The following is a 21,202-nucleotide window of genomic DNA, read 5'->3' as shown; positions in this document are numbered from 1 at the left end:
GAATACAACTACTACTACTACTACTACAACTACTACTACTACTACTACTACTATTACTACTACTACTATTACTACTACTGATGATGATGATGATGATTATGAATACTACTACTACTACTACTACTACTACTTTCTATTATTACTACTGATGATGATTATTATAACTACTACTACTACTACTACTACTCCTACTACTACTACTACTAATGGTGATGATGATGATGAATACAACAACTACTACTACTACTACTACTACTACTACTACTACTACTACTACTACTACTACTACTGATGATTATGAATACTACTACTACTACTACTACTACTACTACTACTGCTACTACTACTACTACTGATGATTATGAATACTACTACTACTACTACTACTACTGATGATTATGAATACTACTACTACTACTACTACTACTACTACTACTACTACTACTACTACTACTACTACTACTACTGATGATGATGATTATGAACACTACTACTACTACTACTACTACTACTACTACTACTACTACTACTACTACTGTACTACTACTATTGCTACTAGAAATTGTGATTCGAATGAGCTGTTCCTGACTCTCTGTGGTGGTTGGCATCCTGGCCAAACTTGCCCATTGGCCAACTAATCATCCCCTCATATACTAATTGGCTACTGTATATCACTCTGTCTTCTCTCCACTAATAAGCTGGTGTGTGGTGTGCGTTCTGGGGCAATATGGCTGCCGTCACATCAACCAGGTGGATACTGCACATTGGTGGTGGTTGAGAAGATTCCCCTTTTAAAGTGCTGCAGACAAGCGCTATATAAATGTAACAAATTATTATTATATTATTATTATTACTGATAATAAAGATGAATACAACAACAACAACTACTACTAGTAGTACTACTAATAATAATAATACTAATACTACTGCTATTAATACTGATGATGATGATGATGAATACTACTACTACTACTACTACTAATAATAATAATAATAATCATAATAATTATAATAATAATAATAATTTATTGTTCATTTCAATTGAATTCAACCTCATAAATTACATCATTTACTATTATCTGCTAAAAATAAATAAAAAATGAAGAAATTTGACAGGCATTTCAATTCCACCCTGAATGATACACACAGCTGCGTGTCGCATGAAGGCCAACTACCTAAAGTGCCTTATAATGAAACCAATTCCTCTGGCATACACATACGAACACACAACACCGTAACCCTCACCCCATCAGCCCATTCGCCCCACTGAGCCATACCTTTCAATGTTTTACCCAACGTCATCATTTCTGTCACCATAAAATCTATGGAGCACCTCTTTCCCCCCACATCGCACTCCCTTCCAATTACCGCGCCAGTTCATTTATTCATTAACCCGCCAAGGAAAAATCGAGGGAGAACTAATTCAAAAACAACCACCCTCTATTTCTCTCCATCTGGTGGGGAGCCTTGATTCTCCAAACACGTTTAAGTGACTTAATCTGGTTAAGGTGCCGTTTAGTGTCTGTAGGAGAGTTTAGAAGGTTGAGGAACGGGTTGCCACGCTAGTCCTTTCAAGTTAAAAGCACCATGTAATGCTCAGCGCAGTACAGGACGTGACACGTGTGGAGGTATGGCCCAATCAAAAACAAGCGTATAATGGGCAGAAGAGCTTTGTTCCACTCGATTACAGATGCATTGACTAATTAGCTAAATTTTTCACAAACGCATTCGGTTTGTGGCCATCTTTAAACTCATTTATGGTTATCTGAATGATAGCATGCTCGCACGCTAATACACTAAATGTGCTTTGGCTTTTCGAAGGATTAAATTTCTCAATACCATTAGTAAAATTTCCTACATCCAAAAGCGAAGCAGAAATACTTGGGGGAAAGTAAAAGTTAGGAATACGTAATTGCTTTGAGCCTTCCAATTATGCCAACAGGCGTTCGATCGGTATAAGTAAATAAAGTCGAATCAGGCATTAGATTGTAACTGATTTATTTTACTTTGTTTTGAAGCTGCTTCTGTATGTTCGGCTAAACAAAAAACCTCCACAAAACCTCTTTAGAGCCATTTTCCATCAGAAATGACACATAAACGGTCCGACACAGTCTCATTCAAAACCAGTAAGCACAAACTGACATGTTTCTGGATGTGTGGCACCTTTGAAAACAACAGAATTAAGACAACAAACTGGCTGGTGTGTATGACAGAAGTGTCAAGTGAGAGCGGATGTAACCTCAAGCGCTATCTTGACACATGTGTAGGAAAGCATACTGTATTTGTATTTGGCAGGTTATCCCTACCGTCATACATACCACATCTCAGATTACATTAATACAGCAAGAAAAAAAACATAATAAAATATTTACAATTAATATAACTATTTGCAGTGCTATCCACACAATCTTTTGCCCAATGTCACATAAACAAATCGAAAAACAGGTCTCATTGTTTCCGTTTCCCGAGAAAATTAAAACATTATGAATATGTTACTGTATATACTGTACTGTGGGTATTGTTTATTATGGGGGAATACAAATCTCTATAAGTTAACACCAAGGTTGTAATCGTTAACGAAAAAGAACAAAAAAAATGAAAACTAGGTGGGAAAAAACATTGTCGTTAACTGAAATAAAAATAAAAATGAGGCATTACAAAAAATGATAACTAACCAAAACTGCAATGTATGTTTGGCAAAATAAAATAAAATAAAATAAAATAAAATAAAATAAAATAAAATAAAATAAAATAAAATAAAATAAAATAAAATAAAATAAAATAAAATAAAATAAAATAAAATAAAATAAAATAAAATAAAATAAAATAAAATACACGCGCGCTCGCACATATACACAGAGCCCCTCCCCTTCGTGCACACCGTGTCTCCATTAGAACGAATGTTCGACGTTGAAAGCAAGTTCGCGAAAGGTTAGTATCTCATGAACACCTTTACACGATCATACAGAGCCCCTAAGGTGACATTGGAGTAAAAAAATCCAAAGTTTAGTTTCATGTGCTCACGTGAAACTTTTGCCTGGTCAAGTGAAACTTTCACGTGCTCACGCGAAACCTTCATGTGCAGATTTTTTTAAAGTTTAGTTTCGCGCGCACACGTGAAACTATCGCATGCACAAGTGAAAGCGAAAGTTTCACGTGTGCGTGCGATAGTTTCACGTGCGCACGCAAAACTTAACGATAAAGTTTCACGTGCGCACGCAAATTTAATTTTATTATTTAACTTTATTTAATTTTTTCTCCATGTCCCCTTAGGGGGGCCGTACAATCACACATTAAAAAGTGGTATAAAAATATTTTTAATTCTGAAAATTATTTTGTCAGTGTGTTAATGTCGACCCGAGAAGCGATTGCTACTTTAGAAAGTTAAAAATAGTTGCAAGTTTGAGGTAAAATGCACTTGGGTTTTCGATGTCAAAACACTAGAAGCTGTGTTTCAAATAATAAATAATGTTATGTCATTTGTTTACTCTTACACTGTGATGTTTGCTGCTTTAATCCAGATGAGTAGGCTATTGTATAGGGTAAATTTAGTATAGGGTATGAAAATTGTGCAGCTGTGGTATTTGTATAGGGTGTGAATTCTGTAAATGGTTTGAATATATGCGTTCATGTATGTCTGTCTTCTTTAGTCTGTTAGCTCTTTTTTTACTGGCACACGTCACATTTTGCACTTACTGCGGAGTGTTGAGACTGTTTACATATTTGTGCCTATATGTACATTTTATGTACTGGTTTTATTTTTGAAAGAATATTTTCTAAAATTGTATGATGTTCTAATTGAGTTATTATTACTTTTTCTGAACTTTTTAAATCTTGCCCCTGACAAATAAACCAAATTACAAAAAAATACAAAAACTAACACTAAAACTAATAAAAACTAAACTAAAACTAAGCATTTTCAAAAAATAAAAACTAAACAAAACTAGCAAACCCACATTAAAAACTAATTAAAACTAAACTGAATTTAAAAACAAAAAGTCAAAACAAAATAAAAACTAATGAAAAATGCAAAACTATAATAACCTTGGTTAACACCCATTAATCTACAGTATGACTGAAGTAAAAATTTCATTTTTTTGCTTGCATTTCAAATAAAGTATTTTGCAAGGCAGTTAGAGTCACACAGAATTACAATCTTTAGTAAGATCACCCACTAAATCTCCTGCCCCATAAGATTTGATTTAATTGTATTCATTTACATTTTATGCATTTGGCAGACACTTCCAGTGCATCCAAGCCATACATTTTATCATTAGTGTTCCCTGGGAATCGAACCCATGACCTTTACGCTGCTAACACCATCTTCTAGCAATTACACTACAGGAACACTCAACTGAATACATCTGATTTTTAAATCACATGACCAGAATCCAATCACATTTCCTCATGGCACAAAAGACAGACGCCAAACTACGTCCCAACTCTCGAAGTTTTCTTCTGAAACACGTCTGCTCGCTCGCTCAGTAAAGCAGTGAAAAACAAGTTACCCTCAGAGATTTAGATTTCTGATCCTCCAAATCCTTTTTTATCTTAATCTAGCATAAGGCAGCAAATTGCAGCAGCTCTCCTCTCTCCCCGTCCCTCTATGCTAATACTGTTTGACATATTTCTGAGGAAGACGTAGCATCAATATTTATCAATTCATAATAAGACATAATAAGGCACTGACATGCACCAAGATTACAGTTTAATTAAAACTTGAGTAGCCAACTAATTTTCAGTTTTTAAACAGACATATCTTATGCCAATGTATTACTCATAACCAAAGACAAAGGCAGACAGTGATATTTGTAAGAAAAACATGACGTTTGGTGTATTTCCCGTGCACTGCTTTTTTCTTGGGTTGGGTATACAGTAGCAAACAAACTAAGCAACATTTAAATATTGCTATTGATTTGGCCTCTATGGTTCTAGTTGATAAGCTACATCTCTGTTTGGCAGGGCGTTACTGTACTAATTTAAGATATAGGGGGCCAAAACAGAATAACTATACCCTTAACTATACAGAATTTCTAAGGCATTATACAACAAAATTAGTGTCATTTGTATTATAGTAATATAGTTTTCAAGTAAAACATCAAATTATAAAAACATCAATATGCTTTTTAAAATGTTCATTACTTCTGAGAAAAGATTGAACATTACTGATATTTAGTTTATTATGCAATGAAATCCATACTTTTTTAAGTCTCTAAATATGTCACTGTGTCAACACAACTTCATCTTACATTTCAGGACCATACAATTCTTTGAAATCAATGCCGTTTCACATCAATAAGCCTCTTTGTTCTGTATAAAAAAAATGGAAACCTCTGGTTGAAGCCTTGCCCGGCCAAAACACATCTGATGCCAAATTACAACCGCCAGCGGGGGATTTCAAGGTGGCAAAGAAAGCAGAGAGGCAATGCCAACCATCGCAGCAATTTGGAAAAAAGACATGCAGGGCATCCACTCACCAGTCTTGTGACGAGGGGCACCCCGAAATGCCAGAAGTGGTCGTTCAGCAGCCCGCTGTACACTACGTTCCCAAAGAGAGCAATGCTTCCTGTTTTACACAGCCCGTTTCCTGGTTTAATTTCTATAAATGAAAAGAAAATTAGGTGGTTAAAGAAATGAATGGTGAGGTTGCAAAGTGCAGGTCTGTAAAAAGTGCACCCTGTTATATAAAGGTGCTAAAAATGGTTTTGCGAAGATGCCACTTTTGGTTCCCCAAAGAACCTTTTAGTCTTTCAAGAAAGCAAGCAAGCAAGAAAAAAAAGAACATTCAATAATGTTTCCAATAAAAATGTAAGATGTCCTGTTTATCCTTATTTTAACCAGGACCAGTGTTGGGGAAAGTTACATTTAAAATTAATGCATTAAAATATTAAGTTACTCCCAAAAAAAGTAACTAATTGCGTTACATAGTTACTTTTCCTGGAAAGTAATGCTTACATTACTTTTTAGTTACTTTTGTGTTACTTTTTCTTGGCTGAGACTTAATCTCTTTCAGGTTTGCAGGTGATTTTATGACTGAAAAGTTCTGCATTCAGAAATTGCATATTTCATCACAAAAATGTCAAGCTCTGGCCTGCCATCTCAGTTTCTGACTCAAACTGTTCCCACACAAGCGTTTACGCATTGAGCGCATAATGTGACTACGTTTAGTTTAATTAAAGTGACACTTTGTAGTTTTTCAACCTTTATAATATATTTTCAAGACCCTTGTGATGGTACATTGACTTAAAACAGGGTGGTGGTGTTATGGACCTAGCACACGGGCGATCTGGGTTTTGATTTCCCTTTAAGGCAAAATTTTTTTTATATAAACTTTAACCAAGTGACCACCATTAAAACTGGCTTGAAAACGTGAGCTATGCGATCTTTTGCCGTTTGAAATAAAATAAAACCCATGAAATTATATTCATATGACATGCTGGAAGGCACACTTTAGGGGTTTTCACACTGCGCTTAACCCTGGGTTATCTTCATTCTAAACCCTGCTTTTAACCCTGGGTTAAGGAGCGTTTCACACCTGTAATTTGAAAGCGGTGTTAGCACCGCTTTTTACCCAGGGTTATGAAACCCTGCTCTGGAGCAGGGTTAGCACCGCATTTGTGGTGTTAACCCCGGATTGTGGTGCCAAACGCATGCAGTGTGAAACGAAGCAGGGTTAGAATGTTATGACCCTAATTAAACACAGCTGAAGTAGCTAATCAAGGCTTGATAATTACAGACAGGTGTGTTGAAACTGGGTTGGAGACTCATGACCCAGGGTTTAGGAATGCACAGTGTGAAACGTCAAATAATGAATACCCAGGGTTATCTCTTAACCCCTGGTTAAGTTTGAACAGTGTGAAACATGAAAAAAATAACCCAGGATTCCGTTAACCCTGGGTTTAGAATAACCCAGGGTTAACAATTTCAGGTGTGAAAAGCCCTTTTGTGACCTAAAGAGTTGTCTTCTCTTCCTTTGCGACAGTGCTGCGGTGCTTGTGGCCTCTAGGGGCGCTAAACGTGAAAACTACATGTCTAGCACCCTCTAGTGGCAAAAAAGTTCCATGGTGTGCCTTTACATGATTTTTTTTAATCAAATTAATTAAACTAAAAAAGTAACTTGGATTACTTTTTTGAAAAAGTAACTAAAATATGAATGTGTACATTTAAAAAGTAATGCATTAATACTTCAGAAAAGTAATACTATTACATAATGCACGTTACTTGTAATGCGTTACCCCCAACACTGACCAGGACTGTGGCTAAATTTCCTGGTGGTGTTTTTGGGAGGTTGTACCCCTTTTCCCATATAATAGGCTATTCCGTATGTGACCCAGTCAGTGAAAACCCATCTTAAGTAATTTTTAGTGATTTACTGTTTTCTACATAAAATGACTGAAAGCAAACGTTGATGCTTCAAATGTCATAATTAGATTATGAGACATTAGCCTGGATTTAAAAGTCAGGGTCACAAATAATCCAGAGGACCTTAATGGGGCCATCATCACAACCCACAGGCCAATGTTTCTAGTTGTCCCCCGTGACGATGGCCCTGATTTGTACACATCACATCCTAAACCCACTGCTGTTTGGTACCCGGTCAGTGGAATCTGTTCTTGGCATGTGATACTCAGTGGGGTCAGCCCTGCTTACACAGCAAAGCAAACTAACAGCTGCATTGAACCTCCTCTGGGTAACACACGCACACACATAAGATCAGTGCCTACAACAGAATAAAGAAAACATGGCTGTACCGTCTCGCTTACATGTACAGACACATTTATTTCCCCAGTTTGTAAGCAGACTCGGAGTAAAGCGTACGAAGATTGCGGCGTACGTTAAATTATTCCCTATAAATGCCAAGTCCAGCAAAAATCTGCATTATGCCTCAAAACAATAGTGAAGGCCATATTGTGGAGCGCACCACAGCAAGCCATGCATTCATTATTGAAAAACAAAAAGTAAAAAGGCCCATTAAAATGTCACTTGTGCTCTTTGTGGCTGTGGCGACACATGATTTTTAGTGTTATAAATGGGCCTCGCGTTATTGTTTATGGTGGCTGCTAGCCGCAGGCTCCCCGGCCGTGACTGTAAAGTCCACGGATCACACACCACGAGACTCTGACGCGGGTCTATCCGCTCTATACATCACCCCATGAATATTCATGCCAGAGGGACGCGGTCCAGCCAATCGATCACAACTATAACGCATTTATATCCATGATACATGTGGCTGATTTTTTGGTGTCTAGGAATAAAAAGATATGGCCTAATTAGCAATAAAACAGCCAGCGCGCGCCTCCTCCATCTCCGGCAAAGATTTGGAGCGCCCGCATTCCTTCCGCAGGTGATGTAATTCACAGCGTGCCGTTGTTGCATCACGGATTGTGTCGTAAGGTGAGACGAAAAACGGAGAGGGATTGCTGTCACGTTTCCCTGCTGACTGTTGGCACCGCTTTAAGTACGTTTGGCATCTGCGGGCATGTTTCTCACCACGCCTCACCTGTGATTAATTATTGACAGTGAGATTACAATGCAGTAAAGTAATGTAGCGCTGACATGCTACACTGCAGATACATTACAACAACCCTCCAGGCTAATCCACTATAACCCTCTGTCTTTTTTTCGTGCGCCTTTTTCTTTGACCTTTCCTAACCTGACTTTTTCTCTCTCTTTCCTTCCCGCTCTCTCTGCAGTTTGGCAAATTTGACAAGAGCTTTCAAAACTGAACGAATTGTCAAAGTTGTCACAAACAGCGTGTGAAGAGTAGGCTCTTTGGTTTGATAAGGAGGCAATAACAGTTTGATTTAAGGCAGAAAAAAGTGTCATCACATCTAAATCTGCCATCAGCGCATTTCAGCCCAGGATTGTCAGCGCATCGCTGCACACTCATGCAGATAAATGGAGGAGTTCAAGTTGAAACTGAGACAGCATTATCTTGCTTTTTCTCTGCAAGGATGATAATACACACCGCAAATGATTCCTGTCTGATCTGAAGGAAGGGTATATATATATATCCACTACAAAAGATTTATCTAAGGATACATTTAGACCGCAAACCTTAAAGCTCAATTCGGATTTATTGCTTAAGATCTGATTTGTTTTGTTTGGCTGATATTAGATTCCATTGTGAACTGGTCATCGTCCTTAACTGCAACAATAACACATCACGCACAGCATGCTGTCACATGGAAAAATGCAGACTACTGAGGTCAGCCGGTGTTTTCAACTTCATACGCGTGTGAATGGCGTTCCACTTAAGCGAGCCAAGCAAAGGTCTGCTCCCAGGTTGTGCGCTGGTCAGTCTGCATGACGCTGCATGAAGTCAAACCATGCGTTCACACCACCGCTGGCGAGAGCGTCAATCTGGCTGAGCAGTGGCACGGCGCGTCTGTGTAAGTGTCGAGGAAAGTTAAAATCAGGTCGACTTTATGGGAATGAGCTACAATGCGGTTAGGCGGCAACCAATCAAATGGCGGAAACCAATAGAAGTCATTCACTTGAGAGGATACTATATGCATTCGATCGTCAGAGCGTCGACTAACCTTTATAGCGTCGTTGGCAGGTCAGTCAGAGCGTTTTTTGATGCTGTGTGAACGTACAGAAACACAACTATTTTTTAAGGATTACGGGCTTACGTGTATAAGGTGATGCACAGTGGAAGCCTAAAATTTTACGTCTTTAATGTTTATGTTAATGTCCAGCATTGATGCATATTTCAACAGTTGTGGTGCATTTCAATATAGAATAATGCAAAAATCACATGAATTCTGATAAGAGTGTTCAGACTGAGGTCACATTGCAAAACATCTGACCTGTATTCGATTTAGGACCACATATGGACCACAAAAACAATTTTTTTTAAATTGAGAATTAATTAAATTCAATTTTATTTATATAGCGCTTTTCACAATTGGTAATTGATTCAAAGCAGCTTTACATAAATAGAAGCAAGGAAAAACACAGAAAAATCGACAGATAGCATAACATAATACAGATAGCATAAGCAGCAGAATTTGTTGCGGCTATTAATCAACATTATAAGCGGGCGTACTATGTAACGTATAGAACAGGGTGCTAAGTTAAGCCAGTGAAGGCTGACTCCCCGGGTTGAAAATCCCCAGTGGAGAAAAGAACCTGGACTTTTTTTAGCCAGGAGCAAAAAAAGTCCTAGAAGGAAAAAACCCTGACCTGTATATATATATATATATATATATACATATACTGTATTTGTGTAAACGAGTAAGGAGATTAAAAAACGGGTTCTGTCGGTGGTCGTTGGTCAGGCATCAGCTGGGCATCACGTTGAAGGACGGCTAGTAAATCAGGGATGTTCCAACTTTCACATTTACCGGAACTGGGTCTATTTGTCTCATTGTCCTCGGGATCGAGGACGAGACAGGGAGAGAGAAACAAAATCCTATTAGCGTAGGGGCCGTTCACATGTAATGCAACTTTCACACAGTGATGTGGTTTAAGTCAGCTCGGTTCCAGACAGGCTAACTATTGCGTCATAAGTATATTACCCATAGTTGAAGATTTAGCCAATGGGTGGGCACAGGGCGAATCTATGTATGGGGCCCCCCATCTGATCTTTGAAACAGTAACAGAAACTCGTTTGACTAAGGCCAGAAGCCCCACGGTCAAAATGAATAAGCTTTCCATTGATGTATCGTTTGTTAGGATAGGACAATTTTGGCCGATATACAACTATTTGAAAATCTGGAATCTGAAGGTGCAAAAAAATATTGAGGAAATTGCCTTTAATTCTTTCCCCTTACAGCGTTTAAAAAAATAGTTTTTATAATTTTCAAAAAAGTTTAACGCCTTCTAGAAAAATGTACATTTAAATATATAAACATACAATATATCAAATGAAAGAACAGACTCCCAGCTTTCAAACAAAAAACTGTTTTATCCTACCTAGTTCTCTTCTTATCACCTCTCAAATATGTGTAGGTTTTTTCAAAAACACCAAATTTTGAGCAAAAAGCTGAGATAATTCCAATTATGTGAAGGATTTTGTTAGAGATCAGATTCAGAGCGAACCTCAAAACATAGACAGAGTTCTTACTCTTCCACGTTAGGCGTTTCATCCAGGTTGTATAAGTTGAGGCACCTGGTGGATAATAGCATTATTGCGGATTGCCGGAAATACTTGTCATTGGCAGGGAAGCGTTTTCTCTTAATTGACGAGTTAACTCGTCAATGGCGGGGAAAGAGTTAAAGATGTCCAAATTAAGTCCTTAGCAACTGTATTCACTCACAAAAATAAAAGTTTTTATATATTTACACTGGAACTTCGCAATTCGAGTGATTTTAGCGGAAACTTTGCCAGCCAATAAAGTTCTTAAATACATTGAATGATAAATTAACAGTTTGTGTCTTTTTTTTCTTTTAAATGTCACTTGATTTGATATTCTTTTACATAATTGCAAAGACTCTAATTTTAAAATGTGACTAAGTGTCCAAACACTTTTGAGGCTGTACTGCATAGCATACTGCACAAATACCCAAATCATTGTTTTGTAATCGCCAAGAAAGCAGCAGGAAAGACGCCATAGTGTAGCAAGCAATCCAACAATCCCTGCTTCCCTCTGACTGGAAGCATCCTCCTACAGGTCCTGTAGCTCTGGCAAAGCCCATCCTATCCTGGGCCCACGCTTCCTTTAGCCACACTGACCCGGATCTGTTTTGGCATTGCACAGACCAGCAGACGTGGCCCTTCCTCTCCACGGGGCAGCGCTGTCAGTACCTCCATCCAACCCAAACACACCAGTCACATGAGTCTGTCCATATGGCCATCCCACCCAGCCCATATCAGGGCCAGAGACTGCTTCATCGAAGCTGGAGAAAACGAAGCCCTCTTCTTCCCGAGGCCTCTCCAGGGCATCACAACGCCTCTCCAAACGATGTATTCATTACCCCTCGTGTACCCCGGGGATGCTCAAAAGCCTCGTTTCAGAGAAGAGAGTGTGGCCGTATCTGGTTAAACACTGCTCCAGTCGCACTTAATCATGTGCAGTTGGAGGGGCAGTTCGTGCCTGCGCTCTGATTAATACAGCGTGAGGCAGAGGAGGCAGACATAGCTGCAAGGGACGCAAGGCATTAATAACCGCATGCTGCCACTGTATCTGCTGCTACAGGGACCTCGACTCTCCTGAAGCCTGTAGAGACCACGAGTACAGACACACATACAGTATTAGATATCACCATACAGCTGTTCATTTCATCATGAGAAAATTGATGCTGCAGTGGGTCCTAAAGGTTGAGTTATCTATTATTTGATTTTTGATCTGTCTATCAAAATCTCGTTGACCACCCAACTGGTTGATTTCAATAGAAAAGGCGACTAATGATACACTGTGAAATATAATGTGATCAATAAGTCCTAAACAAATATGCACCTGACATGTTTTCTTGTAAATTAGACTATGTTTAAAGTTTCCTTGTTTTTTATCAGACTCTTAATGGATTCTGCCAATAAACTGGTAATTCTGAATGGTCTGAATATCTAATTTTGATGGAGGCGGTGTTTACCGGAGTTTGCATCCGAGCTCCTCATACTATATGTTGTTATATTAACTGATTAAAATTCAACTTTTTATGAGTGAGAGCAACTAGTCAATATTAAAAATACTACATTGTAATGATTTGTTCAGCCGATTTGATTATACTTACAAATTAAAGCTGGCAGTGTAACAATTAAAACAAAGTCGTTTTTCGACTTACCAACTCACAGATGCCTGCATGCAGCTATTATGAATCTTGTATATAGGTTTACAAAATGAGTGTTTGAGTGAAACTTTGCAGCATCCCGGACTCGGAGTGTTACACACAACACAATATCATGTTAAAAATGGAATGATGATTAGTTATTTCACTGTCTGGTAAACGCTGGCTATGTGTTTGACTTCGCGTGCAGCATGACCCAATATATCAACCAAATCGGAAAGAATTATCGGGCGATGTCAAGAATAAAAAAGTCCAGATACCGGCGATATATTAGCCTCGGTGATAGATCGGTTGACCACTACTCTGCATCATAAAAACAGGTAAATCATATACTGATACTGATCATGGTACTGTAAATGGCACAGTAAAGCGCTAATTTAACAGTCAAACACCGCGTCTGCACTATTAACTGTGACAAAACCATCGCTTGATTTTAAAATCAATGAAACGCCCACTGTGGTACTAATTTCCAGTAAGACATCATTCACACATCAGTATCAAAATACTGGTAAACTCAGAGAGAAAGCATTTCCCGTATTCTTTATTTTTTGTTCACACATACCGCTTTCCGGTAAATTACTGCTAATCTTACAACCTCTCTTAGGGCTCAGTCACACCAAAAGCGTTTATGGCAGTTGCAGGCGCCTTTTTTGAATGATATTCTATGGGCAGGGCGCGTTTGCGTGCTGTTTATGCGCGCCGAGCGCCTTGCGGTTTTCTGCCGCCTGCCGCGCACGCGTTTTTGAAGGAGCGCTGAGAGCGGAGAAGCGCCTGACGTCATTCGTGTCTTCCATTGTCCAATCGAATGAGGGGAGAGGCGGGCCTTACGTTGTGGTGAGGGAAGTTTACAGTTGCTTTGAAGAACCGGACTCCACTCGCTCACTCTCTCCTGCGTGTTTGTACACCTCTCAACCTCAAACAAGGTCAGAGCAAGCGCCCTATTTTTAAAGTTTCTGCTAATATGACAGTTAACAGCAAAAGAGCGCTCACGCTTCAATATTTGATTGACAAGACAGCTGACTCGGTGGTTGCTTAGCAATATGAAAAGCCGCGCCGCACTGCTCTTTTTTAAAAAAGGCAGTGCGTCGCGCCTTGCGTTTGCAAGCGTTTAAAGCGCTTTTGGTGTGACTGGCCCCTTACTTGTTAATTGGCAGCACCGATTTACCAAAAAGGTTCTGTTCACACATGACCTGTTAACTGCAATTTACCAGTAAATTATCAGTAAAGACTGCATGTGAAAAAAGAGCCGGACGTCAGAATTAGGTGTGTGTTCTCCACCCGCATCAATACACAGAGAAGCAAAAAGATGTTTTTTCAAAGCACTCCACTTAAAGGGGACATATCATGAAAATCTTACTTTTTCCATGTTTAAGTGCTATAATTGGGTCCCCAGCGCTTCTATTAACCTAAAAAAGTGAAAAAGATCAACATAGTAACTTAGTTTTGGTAAACTCTCTGCAAGCATGTAAAACAAGGTCATTAAAATGTGGTTCCCCTTGTGATGTCAGAACCGTCCCTTAATCTGCATTATCAGCTCATTTGCATTTTAAAGATGCAATTTGTATAATTCCCGCCGCTAGAGGGCGCCAAATCAAATCAATAACAATGACGTAGATTAATGATGCTCTGAAGCAGCGTAGACTGATGGGATTTGTTGTCTTTAACTCAAACGCTGATGTTGTGTTTGATGACATTGTTTTTTTTCATTATGTAAGGTTTCAAGTAATGTTCAAAACGCAATTGTTAGTCATAGATGTTACAGTATTAGTCCAATACGATGGTTTGTTAACACAGCACAGAATTAAGTGTTCAGATGAACAAACTTACCATAAAAAAGCAAGACAGATGCGATTACTTCCACATTTGTCCACGACACTCTTGTCAAGTGGTTTTTACGTCAGTAAAGGCAGTAACAAAGGGTAACGTAGATATTAACGTCATTTTTTAGGGCAGCAATTTTCTCATAATTTACAAGTAGTTGAAAACATTATAGATATTGTTAGTAATCAGCTGGACAAAATATATAACACCGGACTAGTGTTTTTTTTATATATATATATTTTACCGCAAATATCTTACAAATTGTACCTTTAAAGGACACACCCAAAAACAGCACGTTTTTGTTCACATCTGCAAAGTGGCAATTTTAACATGCTATAATAAATTATCTAAATGATTTTTTAGCTAGAACTTCACATATGTACTTTGGGGACAGCAAACAAATGTCCCCTTAAATAAAATGACCTGCTTTTACAACAGAATCTATAACTGTACATCTGCACTGAAATCTTCAGCACAACCTTTATCCCCACCAGAATAGACAGTCTTTGTGCCATTTACCGTACCAGTGTAACAGTGTAATTGTCCATCTCACAGAAAAAAATAAAATGTATTACACTGCAAATACCTTAAAATAATAATAATTAAACGAAATCTACTATAACAATAAAAATAATACACAGATAGTTGTGCATTTACAGCAACAGTTGCTCTGTGACAATATGGGTTGTTTTTTTCTTACAAATAGATTGGTCAATAGTTGTACCTTTAGCATCAGGGGGTCCCTGCTCAATGCCTCTCTCATCTAATGGGTCCTTGCCCCAAAATGTTGAAGACCCTTTCCTTAGGCTATAAAATGTAAGAAGGAAACGATTCTTTAAAGAAACTGAATGTTTTTTTTTTTTGGGAACAAAAAATGGTTCTTCTGTATGACACCTTTTTTTAACCATATTTATTTTTTATTTTTTGTATGCAAAGCACAGAGCTAATAGAGTTCTGGCATTCTGGAGGTAAGTGTGTTTAGAATTGGACTTGTCTGAACCAAACTCTGCATAGGCGGGGTTTTGCACTTGAGCGCGCCATTGACGAGAGCCCTAAATAAATACAATGTCATCAGCAGAGCACTAAATATGCTGAGGTCTCCAACCTGAAATTAAAAATCAACCAGAAGGCAATATTGATGGAACAGGGAAAGCGATAAAATCCGGCAAAATGAGCTTTTGAAACTTTCTCCCTGCCATCGTCGAGAGATTATTGTTTGTGGGGGGAGCTGCACCGCCGCGCGATAAAAAATGACTCGTGCCGCCCGCTGCTCGTTTCTTTGTTTCCGCCCTTTTGCTTTACGATTCTCCCGTGTGTCGAGTTTTGCAATGGTATGGCCTGGCATAATTTATTAAAATATGAGCAAATCAATGGCTGATGTCCTTATAGATTACTTTGAAATCATAAAAGGGCCTTGACAGGAATGTAAAGTAATACAATTTAATTAAACTCCATATCCTCCCCCTGTGCAGCCGCCTGATTAAAGTGGCAGTCAAATAAAACAGCATTTAATTGGCATACAACACGAAAGCTGTTTGCATGTTTATTTAACATTGCGGCGTATTAATAAAAAATTAGAACCCTAATTGGCCTAACTTGTGCAGGCAGGAGCGGCTCCTGGCTCTACTTCCCTCTACAGTTTAATGAACTGTGACTGAAAAATAATCCCAGGCTAGTTTAATATTTCTGCAGTCATACTTGATAAAAATCCCTGTTCTCATTGGCCAACAGCCACACATTAAAAAGCAATCATGGATACCTGGGCCTGCTGGTGAGAATCCCCAGTGGAGCGGACCACTTGGAGGGGTCTGGCATGGAGAACCGTCCCGGCAGGGGGAGGGAGAGGATCATTAGCGTTTTGCATATCTCCGGTGTGCCATTTCGCTGGTTTGTCCCCAGCCAGCTCCTCTCCAACACTTCAGAGTCCCATGTCATCCCACCTGGCATACCACCAGAGACAGCTGGAAACCCGCTCCCATTTGCTCTCTTTCTCTCTCCCTCTCTCTTCCACTTGTTTCAAATTTGTGTGTACTGACCAAAAACTAGAGGCTCTTTGATCAGTGACCAAACATCTTGAATGAGCCGTGCAAACTGGAGAGACACTCGCTGTGACTTCATTTCTATTTTATTCTACCAAAATCTCCAAAGACACCTACAGTAATGATTGCCTGGCAAGAAGACATTAAAGGCGGGCACACATGGGTTTGATTCCAATTGAATACATACAGGTACCAATATAATGTGTACCTTGAATGCACTACCATATTCTTTGGATAAAAGCTTATGCCAAATGCATAAATACAAAATATATAAGGAAGTACATGGAAAAAATAACCGCACTAAAATAAATCTGAGCGCAATGCAAACGAAATAAACAATACATAATATAAATGTGCAAAGTATCCGCAAGCCACCCAACAAAATAGCTGTCATGCCAAAAAAGCACACTTAAATTAAATCGAATTTTGAAAGAAAGAGAAAGATTTCTGACAACAGCATACGCCGCCCACTGTATATTCCAACAAAAGCATCAAAAAGCATCTTTCCTGACTTGATTCATTTATATTGTATAGCAAGAGCTCCAACTTGATATACGAGAAGAGAAAGAAGTAACGATGTTAGTATGCTGGTGAGGATTCTTTCCTAAAGAAAACTGGGAAATTGCCGCTGGTTCTTGATCTGCCCTGTTTTGTCACCCACAGCTGCCAGGAGAGTCCCAGGAGTCAAGAGTCACAGATGCTTTGAGTTCAGACTCCTCTGTCACTCTTCATTTATTGTCTGTGTGTGTAATATGACAGTACCTGAAAAACAGACACAGACTCCATGCACGTCTAAGGTGCTGGGGAATCTAATCACTTCTGAATGGTGAATGCAAACAGTTTGTGTAGATATTATGACAAAAGTAACAATAAACGGTGAACTTCAATTATAACGCATTTTTATCAATTTTTTGTCTAGCCATGCAATGTTTTTTTTTTAAATAAAAGTTGTAGCACTCTTACACATATATATATATATATATATATATATATATATATATATATATATATATAGAAATCAGAATGACAAATAAAAGCAAATTTAAACTATGCTTTTGTATTGAATTTTAGAGAGATTATGTCTGGCATTTGGGTTTTTCTTTTTCTTGCTTTCTATTTTTGGTACGTACTATAATAGGTAAACAATGCTTATTCTTGCTGCATTTTATAATTTTGTATTTCGAATTATATTATTCACTAAAACATCTCTTTATTACAAAACTCTCTTTACGGCCTGGCAAACAGCACTGTGTTTTGAAAACAAGGAGCAAGATCTATAATAAACCCAATTTACAACCCAAAGAGGCGTGTTTAAGCCAAAAAGGATGACAATTACTTAATTCAAACAATCCCAACCCAGAGCTATTTCACCACATTTAGCACCTGGTTACAGTACACTGGATCACGGGTGGTAAGCAACTAAGACGCAATAGTGTTGAAACGTAGTGAATGCGCTCCTCTTTATCCTCACGCAAAATGTTTTTCTTACTTAGTATTTTTGTCTTGTTTTACAGTAGAAATATCTTTTTTTGACCAAGCAATGGTTAAAACAATCTGGGGTGCGTTTCCCGAACAACAACGTAACTCGCTTCTGAACCACCATACAGGGTTCCCACACCTTAGTTAACTTCACATTCAAGGACCTTTTTAAAAGACTTTCCAGGTCCAATACCCTCAAATTGAAAGACTAAATGTGGGGACACATTTCAAGTGAGAGCAAGGTGTTGCCTTTAAAGATACATTTTTTCAAGTTTCCTTTCGAGGGAACTCGCTCTGCGTCACTGTGGTGACACTTTGGGGACGCCTCCAAGGGTAAGTGCGTTTGAACGTGTACATCAAATTCAACCAATGGTGAGGCTTAATGACAAAGACAGGGTGACGCGGTAGCCAGGAAGTATATCGCTATCTGAAATATTGCCAAAGACGGCATTACAGGGACACAGAAAGTATGACAAAAGTGACGCAGCGTCTCGTTCCTTCTCAGGGAACAACAGTTACATACGTAACCCGAGACGTTTCACTTGTCAAACACAACTATTTTGGTATGAATCAACATTCGCATACAGAAGATATACGCATTTAAAGCAATTTAGCACGTGTGCTTAAAAAGTCTAGAATTTTTATGATATTATCCTACACTACACAGGGAATAATATGGATTTTTTTTCCAGAAAACTTCTTGCATAAAATAGATTCAAGCACTTTCAATGACCTGTATCTATGTATGTATATTTTCATAAACTTCCCAGATCCTTGAATTTTCTCCCCCAGATTCACAAACTTTTAAGGATTTCAAGGACCCGTGGGAACCCTGACCGTAGTACGATACATAGTTGGAGACACTAACTACCTTGTCAAGACTGTTTCCCGAAAACAAAGTAACTTTGCCGCACATTTGTTGTTTGAACCATGTTGGTTCAACAACATAGTTGATGATGTCATGTGGAAGGTGGAGTACTAATTAATCTGTTCAAATCAATTTAATGTCAGATTACTGCTGTAAATAACGTATATTGCACTGGACGACTGATTTTGTTATCATGATTCAGTTATCTGATTTCATTTGTTTTCAAATGCGCGCTTTAATTCTGTTCACAAACTTAAAGGTACATTGTGTAAATTTTAGTGGCATCTAGTGGTGAGGTTGCAAATTGCAACCAACAGCTCAGTCCACTGCTCACCTCTTGCTTTTGAAACACAGAGAAGCTACGGTAGCTGCAACCGGACAAACATGTCATCGTTGGAGACAACTTAGTAAAAAGTTTGTCCATTAAGGGCTTCTGTAGAAACATGGCTGAACAAAATGGCGGCTTCCATGTAAGGGGACCCTCTGTGTATGTAGATAAAACGTCTCATGCTAAGGCAATAAACGCATAACAATTCATTATGAAAGGTCTTTATACACCTCTCCCTGATGATTTAGTTTTGTGTATTATCTTGCATTTCTGTCAAGAGATCCTTCTAAAAATTACACACTGCACCTTTAAAGACGTAAAAAAAATGTATATATATATTTAGAATGATGGATATAGAATGCACTACATGTTATTTGCTTATTTTGTTCAAAAGCATGATCAACGTAAGTCTACATATAATAATAAAAAGGAACTATGCTTCTAACGACAGGTGAGGAGCTGTCGTTCAAACCACACAATTTTGCAATGCAGCTTGCGAATGTTTGTTTGAACTATGGTTTCGGGAAACACCAAATCGTTGAACTTTGCCAATAACGACGAAGTAGTTGGCTAACAATTCTTTTGGGACACGCACCCCTGGATGAGAGCTACGTTTTGATTTAGTCTCCTCAAATCTTTTTGTTTTACTTTTTTATTTGATTTTGCTTGTTGATATGTTTTATCATTGTTAAACTGAAGAAAAAACTGAAAGAAGTCAAGCTAATATAAAAATATGTAATAAATAAACATCAAAGTTGAGGCTATTAATAGAATGTGCTTAGCTTTGGTGGGCAACTCACAGACTCATGCCCCGCGAGCACCATGTTGGAGATCCCTGATCTAAACGATTTAAACTTGCAAAGCAAAATTACCACAGATATTATGTCTTATTTTCTGAGCAATGTTTTCAAAATTGAGTTTATGCCTAAAAAATCTGCCAATGGGGTAAAAAAATCAACTTGACCTAATTCGAACTTTTTCTTATAAACTCAATTATGATACCTTTTTCAGAAAACAAGACTTTACATCTTTTGGTTACTCAAGTACACGTGTCTTGATTTCAATTTTTTAGGTATCTGTACAAGAAACAAGACAAAAATACTAAGCAAGAAATCAATTCTTGTAGTGCTTAAAAGAGGATTTAAAAGTGTGTGAGTGAACGTGACCAAATGTGTGTGTATTTGTGTGTAAGTCACAAACACAGAGAAACCTTTTCTGCCCTATAGGGATGCCTTGTATTGGAAAATCGGGCACATGAGGTCTAATTGAGGAGGTTTGGGGAGAGGGTCTATTAAAGATCAAAGCTGATTGATCGGACTTGACCTGACAACCTGTGTTCGCCTGTGAACTGACCACACAGAGGCATTCGCTTAACAAGACCGGGGTCAGAAAGGACAACCACACACACACACGCATGCACACGCACACACGCACACACCATTAAGACACAAGTGCACAAAGATACAAAGATAAAAAGAAATGATCTTTAGATCTTAAATATGTCTGGAAACCGTACCACATTTAGGGAGCGGCGGGCTCGGGCAAATTAAACGACTATGCCGCACTCTGACTGGCATCACAAAGGCTTTTCATTGTTACCTCTCATCTCTGTTGAAAAATCACTACAATTCATGCAAGCTCAAAATCAGCCAATGACAGTGAATGTGTTTGATGTTCAAGCCCAGAAACCTCACAGATGCGGTGCTAAACAAATACATCAAGTTGATCTGCCAAAGAAACTGTATCCAAACCCATAAACAGTAGCAGTGAGTGAAAATAAACAACTTTTATTCAACACTACACAAATGCCAATTCTACCTTACAGTCATTTCTTATAGTCATACAAAAATTACTCTTTAATCTTTAACCTGGCGCCCGTATGTGTATTTTATTTAGCACTTGTGCTCGGGTCATGGCCAATGGGGGACCGCGGTT

At 38.4% G+C, this 21,202-nt stretch overlaps 1 protein-coding gene across 1 annotated transcript in view; it reads right to left on the bottom strand.

The window, feature by feature from the left end:
* Window positions 1-21,202, bottom strand: part of rbfox3a (RNA binding fox-1 homolog 3a) — a 264,526-nt gene that overhangs the window by 163,338 nt on the left and 79,986 nt on the right. The window contains exon 2 of the mRNA XM_073867060.1: window positions 5,478-5,599. Within this exon, the coding sequence (XP_073723161.1) occupies window positions 5,478-5,599 (122 nt within the window). The remainder of the gene's footprint in view (window positions 1-5,477; window positions 5,600-21,202) is intronic.

The sequence above is a fragment of the Misgurnus anguillicaudatus genome, chromosome 4, assembly GCF_027580225.2.
Source record: "Misgurnus anguillicaudatus chromosome 4, ASM2758022v2, whole genome shotgun sequence".
Lineage (NCBI taxonomy): Eukaryota > Metazoa > Chordata > Actinopteri > Cypriniformes > Cobitidae > Misgurnus > Misgurnus anguillicaudatus.
This window is presented reverse-complemented; position numbering and strand designations above follow the sequence as displayed.